At 42.8% G+C, this 19813-nt stretch overlaps 1 protein-coding gene across 3 annotated transcripts in view; it reads right to left on the bottom strand.

Moving 5' to 3' along the window:
- Nucleotides 1–19813, bottom strand: part of MRAS (muscle RAS oncogene homolog) — a 60043-nt gene that overhangs the window by 11225 nt on the left and 29005 nt on the right. For 2 of the 3 annotated variants that reach the window (XM_084643817.1, XM_084643818.1), the window contains exons 2-3: nt 19128–19338; nt 3422–3575 (exon numbers count right to left, since the gene is read on the bottom strand). In XM_084643817.1, coding sequence (XP_084499943.1) covers nt 3422–3575; nt 19128–19320 — 347 coding nt within the window. In that variant the 5' untranslated portion in view covers nt 19321–19338. The remainder of the gene's footprint in view (nt 1–3421; nt 3576–19127; nt 19339–19813) is intronic. The other variant, XM_084643819.1, reaches the window with a different exon arrangement.

Here is a 19813-nt window from a genome sequence, read left to right as displayed (position 1 = left end):
TGACATGTGATATTGACAATTTCAGTTAAAAGTTTAGAAAGCTTTAACTTTTTGAATCTCAAAGTCTACGGTCATTTAATAATTATCATCCCCCTCCCCTAATTTCCTGCAACTGTGAAAACTGAAAATCAATTAAAAATGGGGGAAAAATGCTTAAAACCCAGAATTTCATGGAATTGTGAAAATTGATAAAAATCTAAAAAAAGCTTAACAATAAACATCACTATTATCTTTTGAAATTATAAAAAATAAAAATCAAATTCTTCCAAGCCTAGTTATAATTACAAGCAGGATCAAGCAATCACACATTATCACAGAAGCAGAACTCAGATATCTATTTATACATTACCTAGGCAAGATATTGTACCTAGGCACATTAAATTTATACACAAACAGTTGATGTACCTGCAAGTGATCAAAGCTGCTGTTTTCTTATAGTTTAAGAATAGGCTCCACCATGATCCAATATTCCTATCAGTTACACAACTTCAGTACTTAACTAATATTGGTCCATATGCATAGAAGAAAATTAGTGTAGGCATCCAAAGACATTGTGATCAAGAGAAAATGGGCAGATTTTCAACATTTCTGGTTATGGCTTCTGATAAGTTTCATTCAAGCCAGGTCTCAGAACTATGCTCGCAAATGAGAACTGAGGGAAATGATGCAGTGTCCATACGGTAACATTATTTTGGGGGGGACAGAGGAACATATTGGGAATATTTTCATGGCGGACAACAAGTTTGTTTCGATACACACTTATTGCGAGGTACCAAAAATATCCTGAAGGCCTATTTGGAATATTCCCTATTCAGGAGCTGGTGGACTAAAAGAACAATACTATTACCTAGTGCCTCCTGCCTCTAAAAATACAAGGGAATGAACTACTATCCTTAAGTATCAAAAATTGCCTAACTTTACAATAATTGCTCTAAGTAACAGTCTACAGATACTTCACTGTAGAGCGATAGGTTTGTCATGTCCATGCCTTCTATGACAAAAACTGGGCTAAATCCTGACCTAGTGTAAATCAGCATAGGTCCACTGAGGTCAATGGAACTATGCCAGTTTACACCAACTGAGGATCTGGCCATAAGTCTTTTAGGTCCCGCCCCCCCAAAACAATCATGATTTGTCATTAAGGGTCGTATTCTACTGAGCAAGACTCTCCCACGAATTTTTACTCACCAGGCCCTATGTACGTCCAACGGACTGGAGTAATGAATGGAGTTTAACTAGTTTTGAAACTACTAAATAAGATTAAATGGTTTTTACTATTTTATTGTAAAACAATTGATTTTCCCCAACTCTATTTCTTCCGGGGAAAAAAAATACAAAAATAATATTATATATATATATATATATATATATCATGGGCCAGCATTTTTTCCTTTACTTTCTAAAATGATGATTTCTATATTTTTTGCAATGACAGAGCCATAATATTTGCCATGACAAGTAGCAAGCCTTACTTATTTGTGTAAAACTTTTGACTGGAATTACTTTAAATTCAAATGATTTTTCTGTCTCCATGTCTTTTTTTCCACTGAGACAGAGAAGGACTTGGTCTTTTCTCTGACATACTGCTTCATAACTGTGGCTGGAGATAAACTGAACACAGGTTTTTGAATTTCCATTTACTCTTACAGTTAATTATGATAATATGGTTTTAATTTAAATGTCTAAGCAATAATGTATCTTGATTCTATGTCTATTCTGGGGTAAATGCTTTGCTGTCTTCAATGATCCATTCTTCTCTGGTTGGCAGCACAGTGGTAGAAACAGACTAAATTTGGACAGTATGTAATTTGCCTTATTTACGTCAGAAATAAAACTCTGGTCATTGTTCCCTGTAGTGAGTTGTATGATTGCTAGTTGAACAGGACAAATGAAGCTATTGACTTCACAATGGTTAAATGTACTAAAAAAGGCACGGTCTTTTAAACAACTCTTCCAAAGAAGGAAACCTCTTGGATTTCAAATATCCAGAAATAAATGCTTAAGGGGGACATATGACTGTTAAGATGAAAACACAGCCAGATTCTGGTCTCAGTTACACTGGTATGAATCTGGAGTAACTACTGAACTCAGTTCAGAATTCAGTGCCATGTAGAATGAAAAACTCTTTATCCAGGCTGCTAATAGAGCGTTGGCTAATTAAAATGATTCCAGTTCTTAAATAAGCTAAATTTACTTTTTATCATTTGAACTGTTTGTTTACTTTATGCGCTTCATGCAGCTTGAGCTGGAAAAGGAGAACATTTTTCTTTCTAGTCAATTTCACTTCCCAGTTCTCATACACAAGCTGCTGTGTTTAGGTTAACAACACCGCTGAAGGTGGGATGGGGGGAGAGGAAAGTTTCATATCAAAACCAAAAGGGCGACCCATTTTTATTGAATTTAATTAGATAAAACACATGTCTATTCATAATAGGTTACAGAACACTGTTTTGTTCTCTCTCAGCTTACAAAGACTTCATTGTCGACCTAGCTTAGGCTCAGGATTTAAGAGAATGTGGTAGATATGAAGAAAATCCTACTTCTATATCTAGGAGGCAAATAAAATGATTGCTATTTATGTTCATCTAGATGCAGTAAAAGGGTAGCTTTTCCTTCATTTCCCACTCTTGTGGGCTTTGTGTTGGACACTTCACTGGAAAAGCATTCCTGCAATACTCCTCTCATGATATGAGTCCACCCCTCCTTTTGGGGAGTTCTTCACAGCTGAAAAGCCAGCAACAAGGACGGACTCCTCTGGCAACTTCTCTTGAGGTCTCCCTTGATTAAAAAAAAATTATGAATGGAAAAATTAAGTGCTTTAAAGCTGCAAGCATGCATGATCTAGATTCACACTCCACTCAGTGAAAATGGAAAACACTTATGTGGTAGGATGGAGAAGAGTGAATTATTAACAAGATAAAAAGATCCTGTGAGCTTCCTCTTTGATCTTTCTGGAGTATTGGCTGACCACTGGTTTAGAGCTCTAATATTGCCTTCTCTCTTTTATTCACAAATGTTAGACAACTGAACTGTCCACCCCATGTAAATCTTCCATTAACCATTCATTCCCAGACACCTAAATGCAAGCACACAGAGCTGCTGTTCATTGAATAATAATAATAATAATAATAATAAATAAATAATAACACCACCACCACCTAGCTCTCAGCGCTTTCCATCTATAGATCTCAAACCACTTGGCAAAGGAGGGTAAGTGACTTTACCCCATTTTATGGATCTGGAAACTGAGGCACAGAGTGGGGAAGTGACTTGCCCATGGTCACTCAGCAGGCCCGTGGCAGAGCTAATACTAGAATCCAGATCTCCTGGGTCCCAGTGCCGTGCTCTACTTGCTGGATCATAATGCCTCCAAAGCAGCAGGGATTCGCGTTAAGGGAGCTCTTCCCTCCAGTGCACTCACCGGTCTTTGACTCGGAGAATCAGTTGGTGGAACCTGTCCACGTGTTCAAAGCTGGCTTTGTCTGTGACTGAATAGACTATAAGGAACCCGTCCCCCGTCCGCATGTATTGCTCCCGCATAGCGCTGAATTCCTCTTGTCCTGCGGTGTCTAGAACTAGTACAGGGGAGGAGATTGTTAGTCATTCTGCTGACATTGCCATCACTACATTACATCTTTCTTCACGTTCCTACCTTCACTGAGATGACTGTCGGGATCCGACAGGTGCCAGGCAAGGCTACTGGTTTGTTTCCTTGGTCAAATCAGGTAGCAGGTTTGGTTGGTGATCACAGAACATTAATAGCCACATGAGCTAGTCGAGTGAGAAGTGCTATCAAGCCCTGCCCCCCGCATTGTGCCATTGCTATCCAACCTTCATTGCACCCTCTCTTTCGCTACACCTACCACCCCTGCACAGGATTAGATGGCTTCCACCTTCCTCCAAAGCAACAAGCATTGGTTGCTGCCCAAAGCAGGATACTGAATTAGGTGCATCAGCCCTCTGACTGGGCATGGCTAACATCCTCAATTTCTGCCTCGCCAATCTCGCTGTTCCCTACACAGGAGACTAGCAGGGTAGGTAGATACCAGTTCAGATCACTCAGCTACTCCATTAACCAGCTGACCACGTGGAGCTGGGCCACACATTGGAATAATTTCTTTTTGTTTACATTCCTTGTCCAAGAGATTGGAGATTTATTAAGAATGTCCAGAGTTACAGGTAATAAACATTTCAGATGGGATATTAAAATTGAGCAATGGGCTTGGGCCCTGAAGCACAAACTCTTAGAGATCAGGATGAGGTGGGCGGGTTATCTCATGTTGGTCTACTGCGGGATTCTTACAGCCATCCTCTGACACATCCTGTGCTGGCCACTCTCAGGGGCAGCCCACTGGACCTCATAGGTCATAGGTCTGACGCATTCCTATGAGTTCAGCCAGTCAAATCTGCACGCATAGATTCACTTCTGTAGGCAGCGGGAATGCCCCAGAATGGTGACCTTTGAAATCATGGAGCATCGGATGAAGCAGAGGGGTAGCAGCTAACATGGGATCCTCCAAGCAGAAATGAGAACACTATGCAGAGTGGGACATTGGCTATTCAAATGAGTAGGGAAGGTACTGAGTTAGAAAAGTAAAGCTGAGAACTGTGGCAACTGGACATGTTGCCTATCAGTGTTTGCTGTCCACATATGCACCAGGAAAGGAGGCATCGGGACATAAGCAACCTACTGACTAGGCTGAGGGTGCTGGACACAAGGTTCTCTTGTACAGGTTTGTGACCCTAATGAGCACTCCTTGTTTGCATCAGATGTTGAGGCTGCCTTGGTTTCTAGAGGATAAGCACCCTGGAGCTGCTTCAGTCCTGGTGGTACCTGCAGAGTCAGCATCAGTAGCCAGCCATCCCAACCTGCCAAACATAGCACCGGTAGAAATGTACTCTGCTATCTGCCCCTGTGCATTAGGCCTTCATATTAAGGAAAAGTGACTGGTCATAGCACAAGCTTTTGGAGATCATAGGTATTGTGTTGAGAGAACTTCTAAAACCGCACATCATGGGGCCTACCTGCCCCGAGCTCCAGCATGAAGGCCTTTTGCTACTCCAAAATTATTTGTCTAATAGAGGGGTGGCCAACCTGCGGCTCCGGAGCCACGTGCGGCTCTTCAGAAGTTAACACGCGGCTCCTTGTTCAGGCACCGACTCCGGGGCTGGAGCTACAGGCACCAGCTTTCCAATGTGCCGGGGGGGGCCCACTGCTCAACCCCTGGCTCTGCCACAGGCCCTGCCCCCACCCCACCCCTTCCCGCCCCCTCCCCTGAACTTGCCATGCCCTCGCTCTCCCCTAATCCTCCTCCCCAGAGCCTCCTGCATGCCACGAAACAGCTGATTGGGAGGTGCGGGGGGGAAGGCGCTGCTCAACCGAGCTGCCGGGGGGTGGCAGGCGCTGGGAACCAGGGGGGGGGAGCTGATGGGGGGCTGCTGACGTATTACTGTGGCTCTTTGGCAATGTACATTGGTAAATTCTGGCTCCTTCTCTGGTTCAGGTTGGCCACACCTGGTCTAATACAGCTGCCCCTGAAACCGAAGGACTCATTCCTGAGCCACATAAGGAAAGCAAACCTGGAACTAGTAAAGGGGCAGCAAATGCTAGCAGCAGTGAGCATGGAACAGTTATACAACATCTTGTCCCACTCCTCGAGGACCTGGGAAGCAAAGAGAACTTCGGAAGGGTGCAGGCTTGTCCTTTAGTGCAAATTACAGTGCGACACAACCAGGGCTGCTTTATGTCTCATCAATTTCCATGCCTTGGGCTGAAGTACATGGAGACAAGAAAATGGGTATGGGGAGGAAGAGGATGGGAGAAACTTCATCCCTCCCCACATTCCTTATACCCATGAACAAGGACCAGCTACAATTGGCTGGGAGTGTGGGGGCAGACTCCACACAGAGAATGCCGTGCCACAGTCTCAACCCACACCAGCCAGTATCTCTGGTGGGGCAGGGACAAGCTGTACCCTGGAGCCATCCTCCACTGCACTCCCTCCCCTAGAGTCCTTGGGAGAATTCTGGCTGCGTCAGCTAGAATCCCTTCCCCAGGGCTCTCCCTGCAGCATGGCCCTCCATCCAAAATGGGCTGCCACTTCAATCTGTAACCTCAGAGCCAAGGCTTGCCACATCCTATGGTTGTTTCCTGCAGAATTCCTCAGCCCTTCTGGTGTTTGCTGGGCCCTGTGTCTTGTGCATGACTTACAGAGTACGCCGTTCAGGCAAGGATGCCTTGTGTCTCGCTCTCTATTGCGGCACACCCGTACTGTGGACTAGTCTTGTTAGAGAAATATTTTCCTCGCGCTCCAAGGTCTCAAGCCTCCCATGAGACATGTAAACATTTCTACAACCTCCCCTCCGGAGCTCTCTCCCCTCCCTTCTTAGTTATGGAATCAGCGAGCATTACGGTCTCCAGTTACTACTCCCTTGCGGCAGCATGGAACACCAGACTCTGACATCACGGGCGTGGGCTCCTGCCTCACTTGGACCTTTGCTACCATCGACAGAGTTGCCGGGTCAGCAGCTTCTATTTAAGGGGCTTTTGGTCACGGTGTTCATAGAAAGGCGAGTGAGCATTCCACTTGTAAAACAGCATCTGGCGCAACTGGCTCCAGATTAAAGCATTTCAGGGCCCTGCACACCCATGGCATTGGAGGCCTCCTCCATCTTTACTCAATTTGGCCCAGGCGACGCCCCTGTCATGACAGAGGTGCAGCCAGGCCAAACCTGGACCAGTACTGTGACCCCGTGCACCAGATTGCAACACCACTGACTTAAATTTGGCCCAGCCACATTGGTTAACCCAGGCCAGGACACAATTAAACTCTATAAAACAGAAAGTGGTGAAGGTTCAGTACATCTTAGCTTGGGTGAATAGTTAAGGGTCATGTAACTGACTGGCAAGAGCTGCAGTTTAATTTCTAGCAGACTCCTTTAGAATCCTGTAAATGTTCAGTGCTACGTAAACTGGGAGAGAGGATATAGCAGGTACCCATATGTTCTAGATAGAAAAACACCTCAGAAGGGGTATAAGTTATGACATTGATGGGTCCAGTAATAGGAACAGCTGAAGTACAAAGATCTTATTAATAGTAGGTAGCAATTATAGAACACTTTTTTGAAGATCAGAAAGTCTTGTACAATCAGGATGCTCTCTCTCACTGGGGTATTAAGTATAGTTTCTTCCCAGGGGGATCTGTCCTTATGGCCATGACAATGCCCCTTACTCTTGCAAGAGGCCTGAGGCAGTGACTCTTTAGGCTTAGCAGTTTTGGACTCTGCTTCAGAGCGTGTGCTCAGAGGTCATCGTACAGAGGGGTCTCCCCAGCCTGGATCGGATACGGCTTTTTCCATGAAGTGTTTCCACAGGCGAAACTCTTGTCCCTCATAGGTTTGGGGAGAGAAGGAGTAACAAATGCTGCACTTGGCAGTAATGGGCACCTCCTCAAGGCAGTGCTGGCATTAGTTGCTGATGGAAAAGGAGCACGGGCAGGACAGACAGTCTTTGAACTCCAGGATTCTGGGCCTAGTCCTTCTCCATGGGGAGAAGCTCCCTAAGGGGGGGGGGGAGGGAGACTCAAACAAACTAGACTATAAAAACACTGAAACTACTCAAACATGAAAAATGGTAAAACTACATAGAAATATATTTGCCGATTCTGAAGATTGAAGAAGAAAGTAGTTTCCTCCCATTTACTTGTGGCTAAAGTGAGGCACAGAGTGGTTAAAAACCTCAATCCTTCAAGGCCCAGGTTGCTCACCATCTCCCTGGCAACGCTTGGTATGTTGCAGGATTAGTGCCTTAGTGAATCCGTAATAGAACTTGGAACGGAACCCAGGAACAGTCTTGTTGCCAAGACCTTGCTCTGACCAATAGACATGGCTTTCAACAGATCATTGAAAGCCAACTTTTTGAAGAGCTGTCTACTGGGCTACTATCCATCTTTTAAAAAGGCAGAAGGCATTGCCTGACTGGGCCTCATTTTCCTATATATAAAACAAGGCTAACAGCACTTCCCTACTTCCCATGTGTCGTGGGGATAAAAACATTAGAGATGGTGAGGTGACCACATGCTATGACTACTCAGAGACTAATCCACTACACAGATGATTTTTTTGAACATTTATTTTGTTTTAGATTTAAACATTTCCTTGCAGCACTGTGTTATGCTGGAGAACCTGAAGGTAAAATAGACAAAAAGCAAATACCTACTCTGTTTTAAAAGGACACTGTTAGGTTTAAAAAAAAATCCTTACCAATATTACAAAAATCCTTCGATTACTGAAAACAAAATAATGTTTAAAATTCAACTTACTTTCCCACAATTTATGCTTTCCCCAGCACCCTGCAGTCCCCTTAGTTCAGGCAATAAACATATTGACTTGTCAGTTTCATTCACTTCTTGTCTATTTCTCCTTCAGGGTTTTTCCTATGGTAACTATTTCCCCTGTAGCACTGTGTTGTGTTAAGTTTAAATCTAAACCGAAATGACTATTAGAAAAATAAAAGCACTTTTAGTAATAGATTTTGTACAACTTTTTGGTGTAGTTTAAGTGTTGTGGGGTTTTTTGCACGTAAAGTTTTGGGCACAAAATACTTGAATGACCCACTTTTTTTCCAGCTGATTAACAACATACTTTGTTCAGAGGCAAAGGACTCAAACCTACAACTCATATTGACATCAATGGTCCTTAATGATTCAAGAATCCCCATTGAAGTTAATGGGGCTTATCTGGAGGCACTGAGGTCAATAGTACTATTCTTCGGAGTAAGAGTTTGCTTAGGGTGGGGTTTTCAGATGATTCTAAGGGATTTATGATTTCAATGGAAATTGAGTACTTAACTCCCTTAGGTTCTTCTCAAATTCCCAGGCTCAGTGTTGCAGGAGGCCAGTCTACCCAGTCTGGACAGATATAATAAGTAGAGATACATACATTACAGGGTTTCTTCTCCTCTTTTAAATCTGCAGTTAAGATTCTCTCATTTGGCAACACATAGTGCTGCCACGGACATCACAATATTGACCTGGACAGCAGGGGGCAGTGATTTTCCCCCACCCCATCCCATGAGAATTGAAATTTTTTGACTCAAGATATGCATAGAAGAACTTCCTGCTGAGTAACTCAGTCCAGTTCTAACAGGCTCGGTGAATGGGGAAGCAAGGGGATATATCAAGCAAAGGAAGTTTTCAGGTGAATAGCAAGAAGAGAGATTACTCAATGGCAACACCCAGTAGGCAGGCGAGCAGTCACTCAGTGGCGGTGGTGGAATCCCCACTTGGAGCAATCACACATTGGTTGTGGATTAGACGAGAGCTCTGATCCTGGCCTGCAAAGACTGATGCACGTGCTTACCTTACCTAAGTAATGCCACTGACTTCAATACAGCTACTTTGCATGAGTGAAGTTATGCACAGGCATCAGTCTTTGCAGGATTTGGGTCAAGCAAATGGGTGGTTTCCATCCCTAAGCTTGAATGGCTCCATTTTATGAGTTCAGCAGGTAGATATCCCTCTGACAGAGCCTTCTCAATGGCAGGGGGTGCTGGGTTTAACACTTGGCTGCAGACACTGCAAGATACACACACACGTTCATCCCTAGACCAGTTCAGGGACTTCAGTGGAGTTACACTAGGGATGAATTTAGCGCAGTGAATCTAGACTCAGACCATGGAGTTGAGCTGGTTGAGCTTTTTGGAGCATATACCCAAGTGCATAACTCCCATTAATATTTCTGGGGGGAGGACGCGGTAAACACATGCAGAGTTGACTGAAAGTAACACTTATATTTATTATTATTCAATCTTCCTTCTTTGGTGTAAACTAAAGTTGGATCTGACCCAGACCTGAACCCTCTGGAGAGGGTGTGTGTGTGTGTGTGTGTGTGTGTTAGGGACAAGAGTTCAGGTCTGGATCCGATCTCCACATCTTGGGCCCATTTCTAGTGAAAACTAGCTCACTATACCAGTTTTCACTATGGATTCGCCTTTGACCTAGTCAGCTTTCTGTTGCTCCCATCCTGCTCTTATCATGTGATAGTCTTCTGCAGGGGAAAGCCATGCAATGAGGAAACACTTCGGTCTTTATGAGCCCCTGCTAAACACACAGATGTTGTAACATGGAAAAACACAAGTACTTGAATTCTTGCCCTTTCTTTAGGGGAAAGAAAAGGGCCTTGACGAAGAAGACTGAGAAGCCCTCTAAAGAACAGCTTCCATTTCAACAAACAGAGTAAAGATCCGATTAGTTAAAAAGGGCCTTTTCTCTGACAAATAGGCAAGAATTCAAAGCCTTGAGTTTTCCAGCTTGCAACATTGACATTTTCCTGGCAGAAAGACAAAAATATGAAATAAGCCTCTTAGAAGGTCACAAACCCCCAAGTAATAAAAGAAGCAGCTTAAGCTAAAATTTAGCTCATTCAGTGAAATAACCTAATTAAAAAACCACCACCACCAGGCAAGACTGAAGGAGCCTAAGACACCCCTAACCCCTCACCTTCTGGTCAGACAATTCCCAAGCTACTTTAGTGGAAAAGCAGACAGTCAAATGCTAGTGGTCTTAGGACCAGCAGCAACATCCTGCCTCACAGTGAGAAATGCAAAGCAGGACACAGAGAGATCATGAGCAAGCACACACAAGTATGGGGTCAGGATAACTGTCTGCAATTATTTCAAGGGTTTAAACAGACAGGATGGAGAGGGATTATGTAGGGTCTGGTCCAAGTCTACTGGAGTCTTTCCATTGACTTGATGGGTTTGGATCAGGCTCCTAGAGTAGTATGCACAAAGATAATAACTAGGAGCAAAGGCATGAGAGCTAAAAAGAAAAACAAACTGAATATTAGGAAAAATCTTCCCTCCAGTAAGCGCTGCTAGGGAGATTGGAATAACCTCATAACTGGGAGGTCCCAAAAGACCAGGCACTTAAAACTAGACTGCACAAACCACCAGAGAATGCAGGAATCACCACGCACTGGTCCCCAGGGAACGGGTCACTTTCACTAACTGGTTTAGCAATCAGGAGACCAAGCACAGAATTGGAGTTTACATGGGTCTTTAGAAACAAACACAAACGTGTGTAACAGTAATGCCCAGGAAAAAAAGGTATACAGTAGCTTCTGCACCCAAACTCATAGGCAACAGTTACCAGCTTCCCCTCCCAACCCTAGTTTGAAATTTGATAGAGGATCGGATCCTCAGCTGTTGGAATTCAGTGTAGATCCAAAGTCAATGCAGTTACACCACATTACGCCAGCTGAGAATCTAGCCCAGGGAGCCTACAGAGGATATAGGCAAGTCAATCACGACAAGTTAGGTCCAGCAATGTGCCAACCAAACCTTCATTTTGTCAGCGAAACAAGGCTGTTTTGGACTGCCCCATTGCCCTGGGTGTGACTTGAGCCCCTAGGAATTTTAGCCTTGTGAAAGCATTCCCTTGTGGCTCCATGTACAGAATAATAATTCCAGATTGGCATTTAACAGTCACATAAAGATAAACCCTCTGCTGGTTACTAATTCAGCCTGTGTACAGAAAGAGGGGTAAGAAAATTGGTGATTGAAACTCACTTAAAGATACAGCTAACGAAATTAGATCAACTCTGGGAGCTATTTAATTCTAACCTGCAACATGTGTCTGTACAGTGTGTGTGTGTGTGTCTAACCCAGTATGATATGGCCACTTTGACCTCACAGGACAGCAGGAAATAATGAAAATAGCTGAGTGCAGAGACAACGGAGCCTGCTCTCATAAAACATCCCTAAGGAGACAGCATCCTATAATTCACAGTTAGCACTTGCCTTTAGGCGCATGTCCCTTATTTAATAAAGCACTCTATAGTATTCACCAGCAATGTGCCCCAAATGCTGCAGGGACAGTCCTGCAAGCTGGATTGGTTAGGACCATTAATAATTATCTTTGCACTTTTGTAGTAGTATCTTGCATACAATCCTCTTAAGGTGCTTCCCTTACCAATAAGGTCTCACAATACTGCCGTGAGGTATGCAAATACTATTGTCCCCTTTTTATAATTCGGAAAACAGACACCGAGAGTAAGTGACCTGAACAAGCTCAGAGAGCAACCCCCCTGTAAATGGGCTAGAACTCTTGTTTGACTCCAAGGCCTGAAAAATGAAATAAAAGCAAAATTGCATTTAAACCTAGTTCAAGTGAGAAAGAGAGAGAGAAGAGTAAAGAAATTACATAGCCCAATTAAAATTTTTCCATCATGTTGCCAGCTTCTGTTACACAAGAAGGGCAAGTGTAGGTCTTGTTTAGGAGAGGAAAAACCTGAGCTGGGAAGCACAAAGCATTTTACAGCACAATGTTGGGACATTATAACAGCTCATGGACAGTAGAGAGGCTTGGAGGGGAACTCCCAAGAAGGTGGACTGTGTTTTTGGAACAAAGTTGTCAAATGCCTACCCATTCCAGCTTGTGTGTTATATTTACTTCTGCATCACTAGATGCTTATAAAGCCCCCTCATCGTATGTCTTCACTTGGCAATCACATCCTCCAGTCCTCATCTTTTTTTTATTTATTTATTTTTTTTAAAAACAAGCACTGGATGAAAAAAAAAAAATCACCCAGGGAAGGATTTAACTGCAAATGAAGCATAATTAAAAGGAAGACAGAGGAGTCTGAAGGGTAGCGTGATGCATCTTTACACTTCTGTCATGCTTCTCCCTGCCTATATTGCTTTATCCACTCATGCTACAGTATGTTTTTCAATTTCAGCTGCTTTTATGCAACGTCTCAGCTTGTCAGCAAAGATAGTTGTTATCCGAGCTCCTTTTCATGTTTCTCTGCTTCTACAACAAGCTTTTTGTTTCATCTGAGATTCTTCCCTTCGCCTTCTTCAGCTTTTCAATTTCAGCTAAGAAGGCGGTGGCAAAGGGAAGACTCTCGAATGAAATGAAAAGCTTGTTGGAGGAGAAGCGGAGAGACATGAAAAAGAGCTTGGATAACAACCTCGAGTACTCCACTCTGTGCAAGCTTATATGGCTAAAACTGAAGGACGACTTTGAGAACTTTTGGAAAGAAAAGCTCCTCAAAACAGCTGAATCACTCAAGAGCCTCAGAACATGCAAGTGGGAATTGACACAATATAGATTGAGCGTAACAGCATTGAAGAACGAGGATGGAGAGACAGTAATCGACAGAGCAGTGATGGAGGAGGTCTGCAAGGACTTCTATATAGAACTGTTCAAATCAAGAATCAATGTCCCTTTCCCAGCACTTCAAGAGAGTCAGAAGAACGCATCCCCCCCAATAATAGTCAGCGAAGTCCGAAGCGCACTACATCAGATGAAGAAGGGAAAAGCTCCAGGCAAAGATGGAATAACGTCAGAAATGATTTCTGCAGGAGGTGAAAAAAACTTTAGAAGGCCCTCGCTTTAAGATTTAGTCGATATCTTGAAGAAGGAAAAATACCATCAAGCTGGAAGGAGTCAAATACCATCTTGCTGAACAACAAGGGCAATCTAGAAAATCTTAAGAACTACCGCCCTATATGCCTGCTCTCTCACATCTACAAGCTCTTTACAAAAGGTGATAACGAACTGACTCTTGCTGAATCTGGATGAACAACAGCTGAGAGAGCAGGCAGGTTTTCGAAGAAATTTCAGCACGATCGACCATATATTTACCCTTAGCCAGCTCCTAGAAAGAGCGAGGGAATACAAACTCCCGCTGTGCACTGCACTGAAAAGGTCTTTGATAGTGTCGAGTTTAACGCAATATTAAAGGTGCTCGCAGAGCAGGGCATTAACATGCAGTACATCAGTTTGTTGAAGGAAGCAAACACTGGATGTACAACAGACATTACTCTCCTCGAAACTCTCCTCTGCATCCCAATCGAGAAAGGCATAAAGCAAGGAAATAAGATTTCACTGAAACTATTTACTGCCTGCCTCAAAATTGTTATGAGAAAGATCAATTGGAGGAGTGGTGTCAACATAAACGGAGAATGATTATCCCATCTCAGATTCATGGACCACATCGTACTAATTGCTGAAAGCACCAACCAACTGCAGAGCATGCTATGAAGACTCAACAAGAAAAGCAGTCAGGTCGGCCTGAAAATGAACTGCTGCAAAACAAAATACATGCAATCAGATGTCTTATGAAAAGCCTGAATAACGGTAACAGGAGAAGAAACTGAAGAAGAGGAACAGTACATATATTTGGGCCAAGAATTTAATATGCACCAAGACCTGAACGGAGAACTCTCACGAAGGATTTGGGCAGGATGGTGTGCGTTTAATTCCATCAAGGACGTCCTCAAAGGAAAAATCAACAAGACCACACATACAAATATCTTCAATTCAACAGTGCTGCCAGCCATGCTGTATGGCAGTGAAACATGGGCACTGATGAAGAGAGAAGAATCATGGCTGTTGGTAGCTGAAAGGGCAATGGAACGAGCTATGTTGGGAATTTCCCTTCTGGATCACATCCCAAATGAAATGATCAGAGAACTCAGCGGTGTGAAAGATATGGTCATGGAAAGCAGACATAACAAGATGTGATGGACGGGCCACACAGCACGGCTCATGGACAATAGGTGGACTGCAATCATTGCTGAGTGATACCTGCGAGAACAGAAAAGACCACCCGGTCGGCCTCCAAGAAGATGGGAAGATGACATTGTTAAATGTTTTGGACGAACGTGGAGAAGAAAGGCAAGAGTGCGAGAAGAATGGTGGACGTGTTGTGGTCAGTGCAATCTTAATGACAGCTGAAGACCGATCGATCCAGGTGCTACAGTATGTACCTAGCATACGAGCAGCTGTCTAAGGATTTGTGTTGTTCTGTGATACTAGAACCTGATCAAAAGCCCAGATAATTCAATGAAAAAGACACCTTTTAACCTTAAGAGCCTGCTGCAAAGCCCTTTAAGGAACAGTGTCAAAGGAAGCAGGTAAGAGACACCCTTTGTTCTCTCAAGGGGGAAGGCGAGGGTCACATGCAGTTTCAAACAAGAATGTCCTTTTCTTCCCAACTAGCTGACCTCAGGGGTGAATGGTGAGTTTTCTAATGCTGGATGAATAGAGGGAAAGATAGAGAGGCTGCTGCAGTTTTACCTTTGAGGCAGTAGGTCAGCAGTGGCACGAGGATTCTAAAGCCAAGTGGGATTCCCAGAATGCAGTTCCAGGGTACGGCCGAAATAAATTCCAGATGTGAAGAGATGTGTGGAGAAGAGCTAGTCAAAAAATGCTTATTCAAAAAGTCTTTTTTCGGGGGGCGGGAGGGGGTGTGAAAAATGGCTTTTTGATTCAACAGAATGTTCTGTGAGGAAAAACTTCCATTTGTTGACAACAGAAAAAAAGTTGATTCTTTGGAACTTTTCGGTGCTTTTGATGAAAACCCAAATAAGTTACATGAAAGTGTAAAAAAAAAAAAAAAAAAGATCTGCTTGCAGCAGAAAAAAATTCCAAGAAAACAAATACATGTTCTGACCAGCCCTAGTGTGGAGCAGCTGTTATTGTGATGTAAGACTGCAGGGCATGGCTGAAGAGAGCAAAGGTCACTTGTCACTTTAAAAGGCAGGGTTCTGGACAAAGGAGGCAAATCAGACAGTGGCAGGCTACAGTTAACAGCAGGATCTGGTTTTTATCTGATGTAATACTGGAGTAAAAATAATTAATTAGTTAAATAAAAGCTCACATTGTTTGCAGGTTCAGGGCATAAATATGTATTGTGGTGTTTTTTGCAATAGAGCACTCACACGTGCTCAAAGTTAAGCATGAGTGATTGACTACTAATATGCTTAAAGTTAAGCACATACATGTTTTCAGGATTGAGGCCTTAAAGCAAAATTTATAGCCTTCCTTTAAACACTTTAGGCACTGCTTTTCTTCACTAAAAGGTAACCGTAACTCCTTCATGTGCAACTGAATTCTCAGTAAAATAATTTTGATCCCAAAAAATTGGGGATTTTTGAAGATTTAAAAAAGCTCCTTTTAAAGATACTGGTGGCTTCCCCTCCCCTCCCTCTTATATTTTTTGCCTGGCTGTAATTAAAAAATGACAGTTGCCACAAATGCCAAACTTCACATACCCAAAGTCCCAGAACATCTTGAGCACTACCATAAAAAAAGTTAGCATCACAGGCTGAAGTTAAGGTTTTGGGTTGTCTGTGCACTTATGAGGAATTGGACGTGTGCTTTGGGACTGGTTCATGATACTGGAACTTGGGAGTCTGCGGGGGTGTTTATACATGGGATTTGTGGTTGGTCTGGATGATTATGTCTTAATGGTTTATAGATTTAGATCCCAAGGCCAGAAGGGACCACTGTGATGATCTAATCTGGCCTTCTGTATAACACAGGACATAGAATGACCCCAAAATAATTCCTAAAGCAGATCTTTTAGAAAAACATCCAATCTTGTTTTAAAAATTGCCAGTGATGGAGAATCCACCACGACTCTTGGTGAAGTGTTCCAGTGGTTAATTACACCTTATTTCCAGTCTGAATTTGTCTAGCTTCAACTTTCAGCCATTGCATCATTTTATATCTTTCTCTGCTAGATTGAAGAGATTATTAAATATTTGTTCCCCATGTTGGTACTTTTCAGCCACCTTTTAACCTTCTCTTTGTTAAACTAGATTGAGCTCCTTGAGTCTATCGCTGTAAGGCAGGTTTTCTAATCCTTTAATCATTCTTGTGGTTCTTCTTTGAACCCTCTCCAATTTATCAACAATCTTCTTGAACTGTGGACAGCAAAAGTATTCCAGCTGAGGCTGCACCAGTGCTAAAATATGGAGGTGGAAGAATCTCTCTATTTCTACTCAAATTTTTCCCTGTTTATGCATCCCAGGATTGCATTACCCCTTTTGGCCACACTGTTGCACTTAGACCTCATGTTCAGCGGATTATTCCACCATGACTCCCAAGTCTTTTTCACAGTCCCAGGATAAGTATGGCCTGCATTTTTTGTTCCTAGAGGTGTACTCTTACATTTAGCTGTATTAAAACATGTATTGATTGCTCAGACCCAGCTAACCAAGAGATCCAGATTGCTCTGTATCAGTGATCGGTCCACTTCATTACTTACCATCCCCCAATTTTTGTCGTCTTATCTGCAAATGTTATCAGTGATGATTTTATGTTCTCTTCCAAGTCACTGATAAGTATGTTAAATAGTACAGGGCCAAGAATTAGTCCCTGTGGAATCCCACTAGTAACAGACCTGCTCAACGATGTTTCCCCATTTACAGTAACATTTTGAGATCTATTAGCCAACTTTTAATCCATTTAATGTGTGCTACGTTGGTTTTATATTGCTCTAGGTTTTTTTTAAAATCAAAATATCATGCAATACCAAGTAAAACACCTTACAGAAGTCTAAGTATATTACATCAACACTATTATCTTTATCAACCCAACTTGTAATCTCATTAAAAAAAAGATGTCAAGTTAGTTTGACAGGATCTATTTTCCAGAACCCATGTTGACTGGCATTAATTATATTATCTTCCTTTAATTCTTCATTAATCGAGTTCCATATCAGCCACTCCATTATCTTGCCCGGGACCAATGTTGGACTGACAGGCCTATAATTATCTGGGTCATCCCGTTTACCCTTTTTAAAAATTGGCACAGTACTAGCTTTCTTTCAGTCTTCTGGAATTTCCGTAGTGTGCCAAGACTTATTGAAAATCAACATTAACAGTTCAATGACCTCTTCAGCCAGCTCTTTTCAGACTCTTGGATGCACGTTATCTGGACCTGCTGATTTAAAAATGTCTGTCTTTAATAGCCGCTATTTAATATCATCCTGAGATATTAGTGAACTGGAAAGAATGTTATTCTCACCAGATGAAATGACTACATCGTCTTTCCCCCTTCCCCCCAAATACATATAGCAATATTTATTGAAGGATTCACACTTTTCTGCATTACTATTGATAACTCCACGATTTCCATCTATTAATTGACCAATACTATTTTCAGGCTGATTTAGTTGCTTTTTAGTGATTGCATTGAAATGCTGGAGGGGTGGCAAGAGTGAATTTCCTTCACATGTGCTTCACTATAGTTTGTGTGACACAATTTATATCGTCCAAGTACAAGTATACACGCATACATATGCATTAATATTGGATATTGTATGTTGAAAATAAAACCATCTTAAGAGTTTGATTTCTGACAGTGAACACTTTCCCTTAGAGCTTCTAGTCAACCTATTTTCCCTTTTAAAAAACAAGTATGTTGCAATTTTAGCAAATTCAGTTTATTTTTCTTGCATGAACAAAAACAGAAGCACAAGTGATCTATCCTCAGTTACAAGCACCACCACACAGGCATCTGACTGGTTAGTTAAAAGGTGGACTTAAATGTAACCCATCACAGAAACAATTCCCTCATATGATAGGATGCAGTTGGTACCAGAGTTCTTTAATTATTGGAGGATAAAGTCTTCTGCAGTGGATATTTATTTTAAAATTTCAGTCCTCACTCAGGTATCCACTTACTATTATTACACCATACACGTCTTAGGCAGGACATCACTTTAGGGAATCAATTTAACCCCAAATGATATTTCATAGCAATGACGGCTTAACAAAGGGCACTATCATTCTGCTTAATGTGGATGGCTTCAGATGACTCGGATGCATCTCAGTCTACGTTCATATTTCAGGTCCCCTCACTTGCCAGGGCAAGTTTCACACTCAGATACACCTGAGGCAAGAGGCTTTTCCAAGCATTGCTTATAGCAGGTGATCAGGAATTACTGGGGGCCATGGAAAGGGAAAGATTGCCCTATTTATGTGCCACATCAGTTGTTGTACAAATCATTTTGCAAATAGTAAATTCTCTTCATTGTGATGCCCTGGTGGGCAATTAAACATAGTGCATCCCCCCATATAAACTTCCCTGGTAATGCATAGGTTTTTATGAACCTGCATGAAATGATACAGCAGAGTACTGTAGCTTTACAAGAAGCCAGTTGCCTAGTGTGTACAGATAGCTCACAAGGTGGTTTGCAGTATAATTACAAATCGCCTAAATTGGAGTAGAAGATGCTTGTAAACCCAACAAGATATGGAAAATGTCCGTACACAGATGTGCTTGAGTACTGTCAGAATGGACAGATCCGAGTGGAAGTAGGTTACTCACCATCAAGAATTGCCCATTGGCCATCTATTTCTGTGTGTTTCAGGTAGGAATCTTCAATGGTTGGGTCATAGTCTGGCACAAAAATCTTCTGGAAGAACTGAATGGTGAGAGCGCTCTTCCCCACGCCACCATCCCCAACCACCACCAGTTTATATGTGGGCAGGTTTTCACTTGGAACAGCACTCGTAGCCATGTTTCCAGGGGGTCAGACCTGGAGGAGAAAGAGAGACTGACTCATACCGTACATTAGCAACAACAAGATCGCTACCTGGATACCGGTTTCCATGAGTCACCATGGCTGGGATTCCTTCCATTAACTTCACTCTGAGCTGGTTGAGGGAGAAAGGGGACCATGACCTTGCATCTTCCCTGTTCCCTTTCCAACATCTTGGAGAAGAGCAGGAGTGAGCAGTTTCTGTACTCCATAGGCACCACTATTGCAAGCAGCCACTCCGAGGGACTGTGGGAAGCAGGAGGGGGGATGCTTGTTCATCCCCATTGGTTTCCAAGAAGCCACTCACAATCTGGGCTCTTATTAGGATTTCAGTGCGGGCTGGACAGCGCTGAAGGACAAAGTCCTTTCAGCGACAGGACCGGCAGAGCACAGTGGCACTGCAAACTCTTCCCCCATATACCAGCAAGTCTTGATCTAGATGGACCACTGCTATGGAAGGGAAGGTGGTCAT

The sequence above is a fragment of the Lepidochelys olivacea genome, assembly GCF_965140295.1.
Source record: "Lepidochelys olivacea isolate rLepOli2 genome assembly, chromosome: 11".
Taxonomy (NCBI): domain Eukaryota; kingdom Metazoa; phylum Chordata; order Testudines; family Cheloniidae; genus Lepidochelys; species Lepidochelys olivacea.
This window is presented reverse-complemented; position numbering and strand designations above follow the sequence as displayed.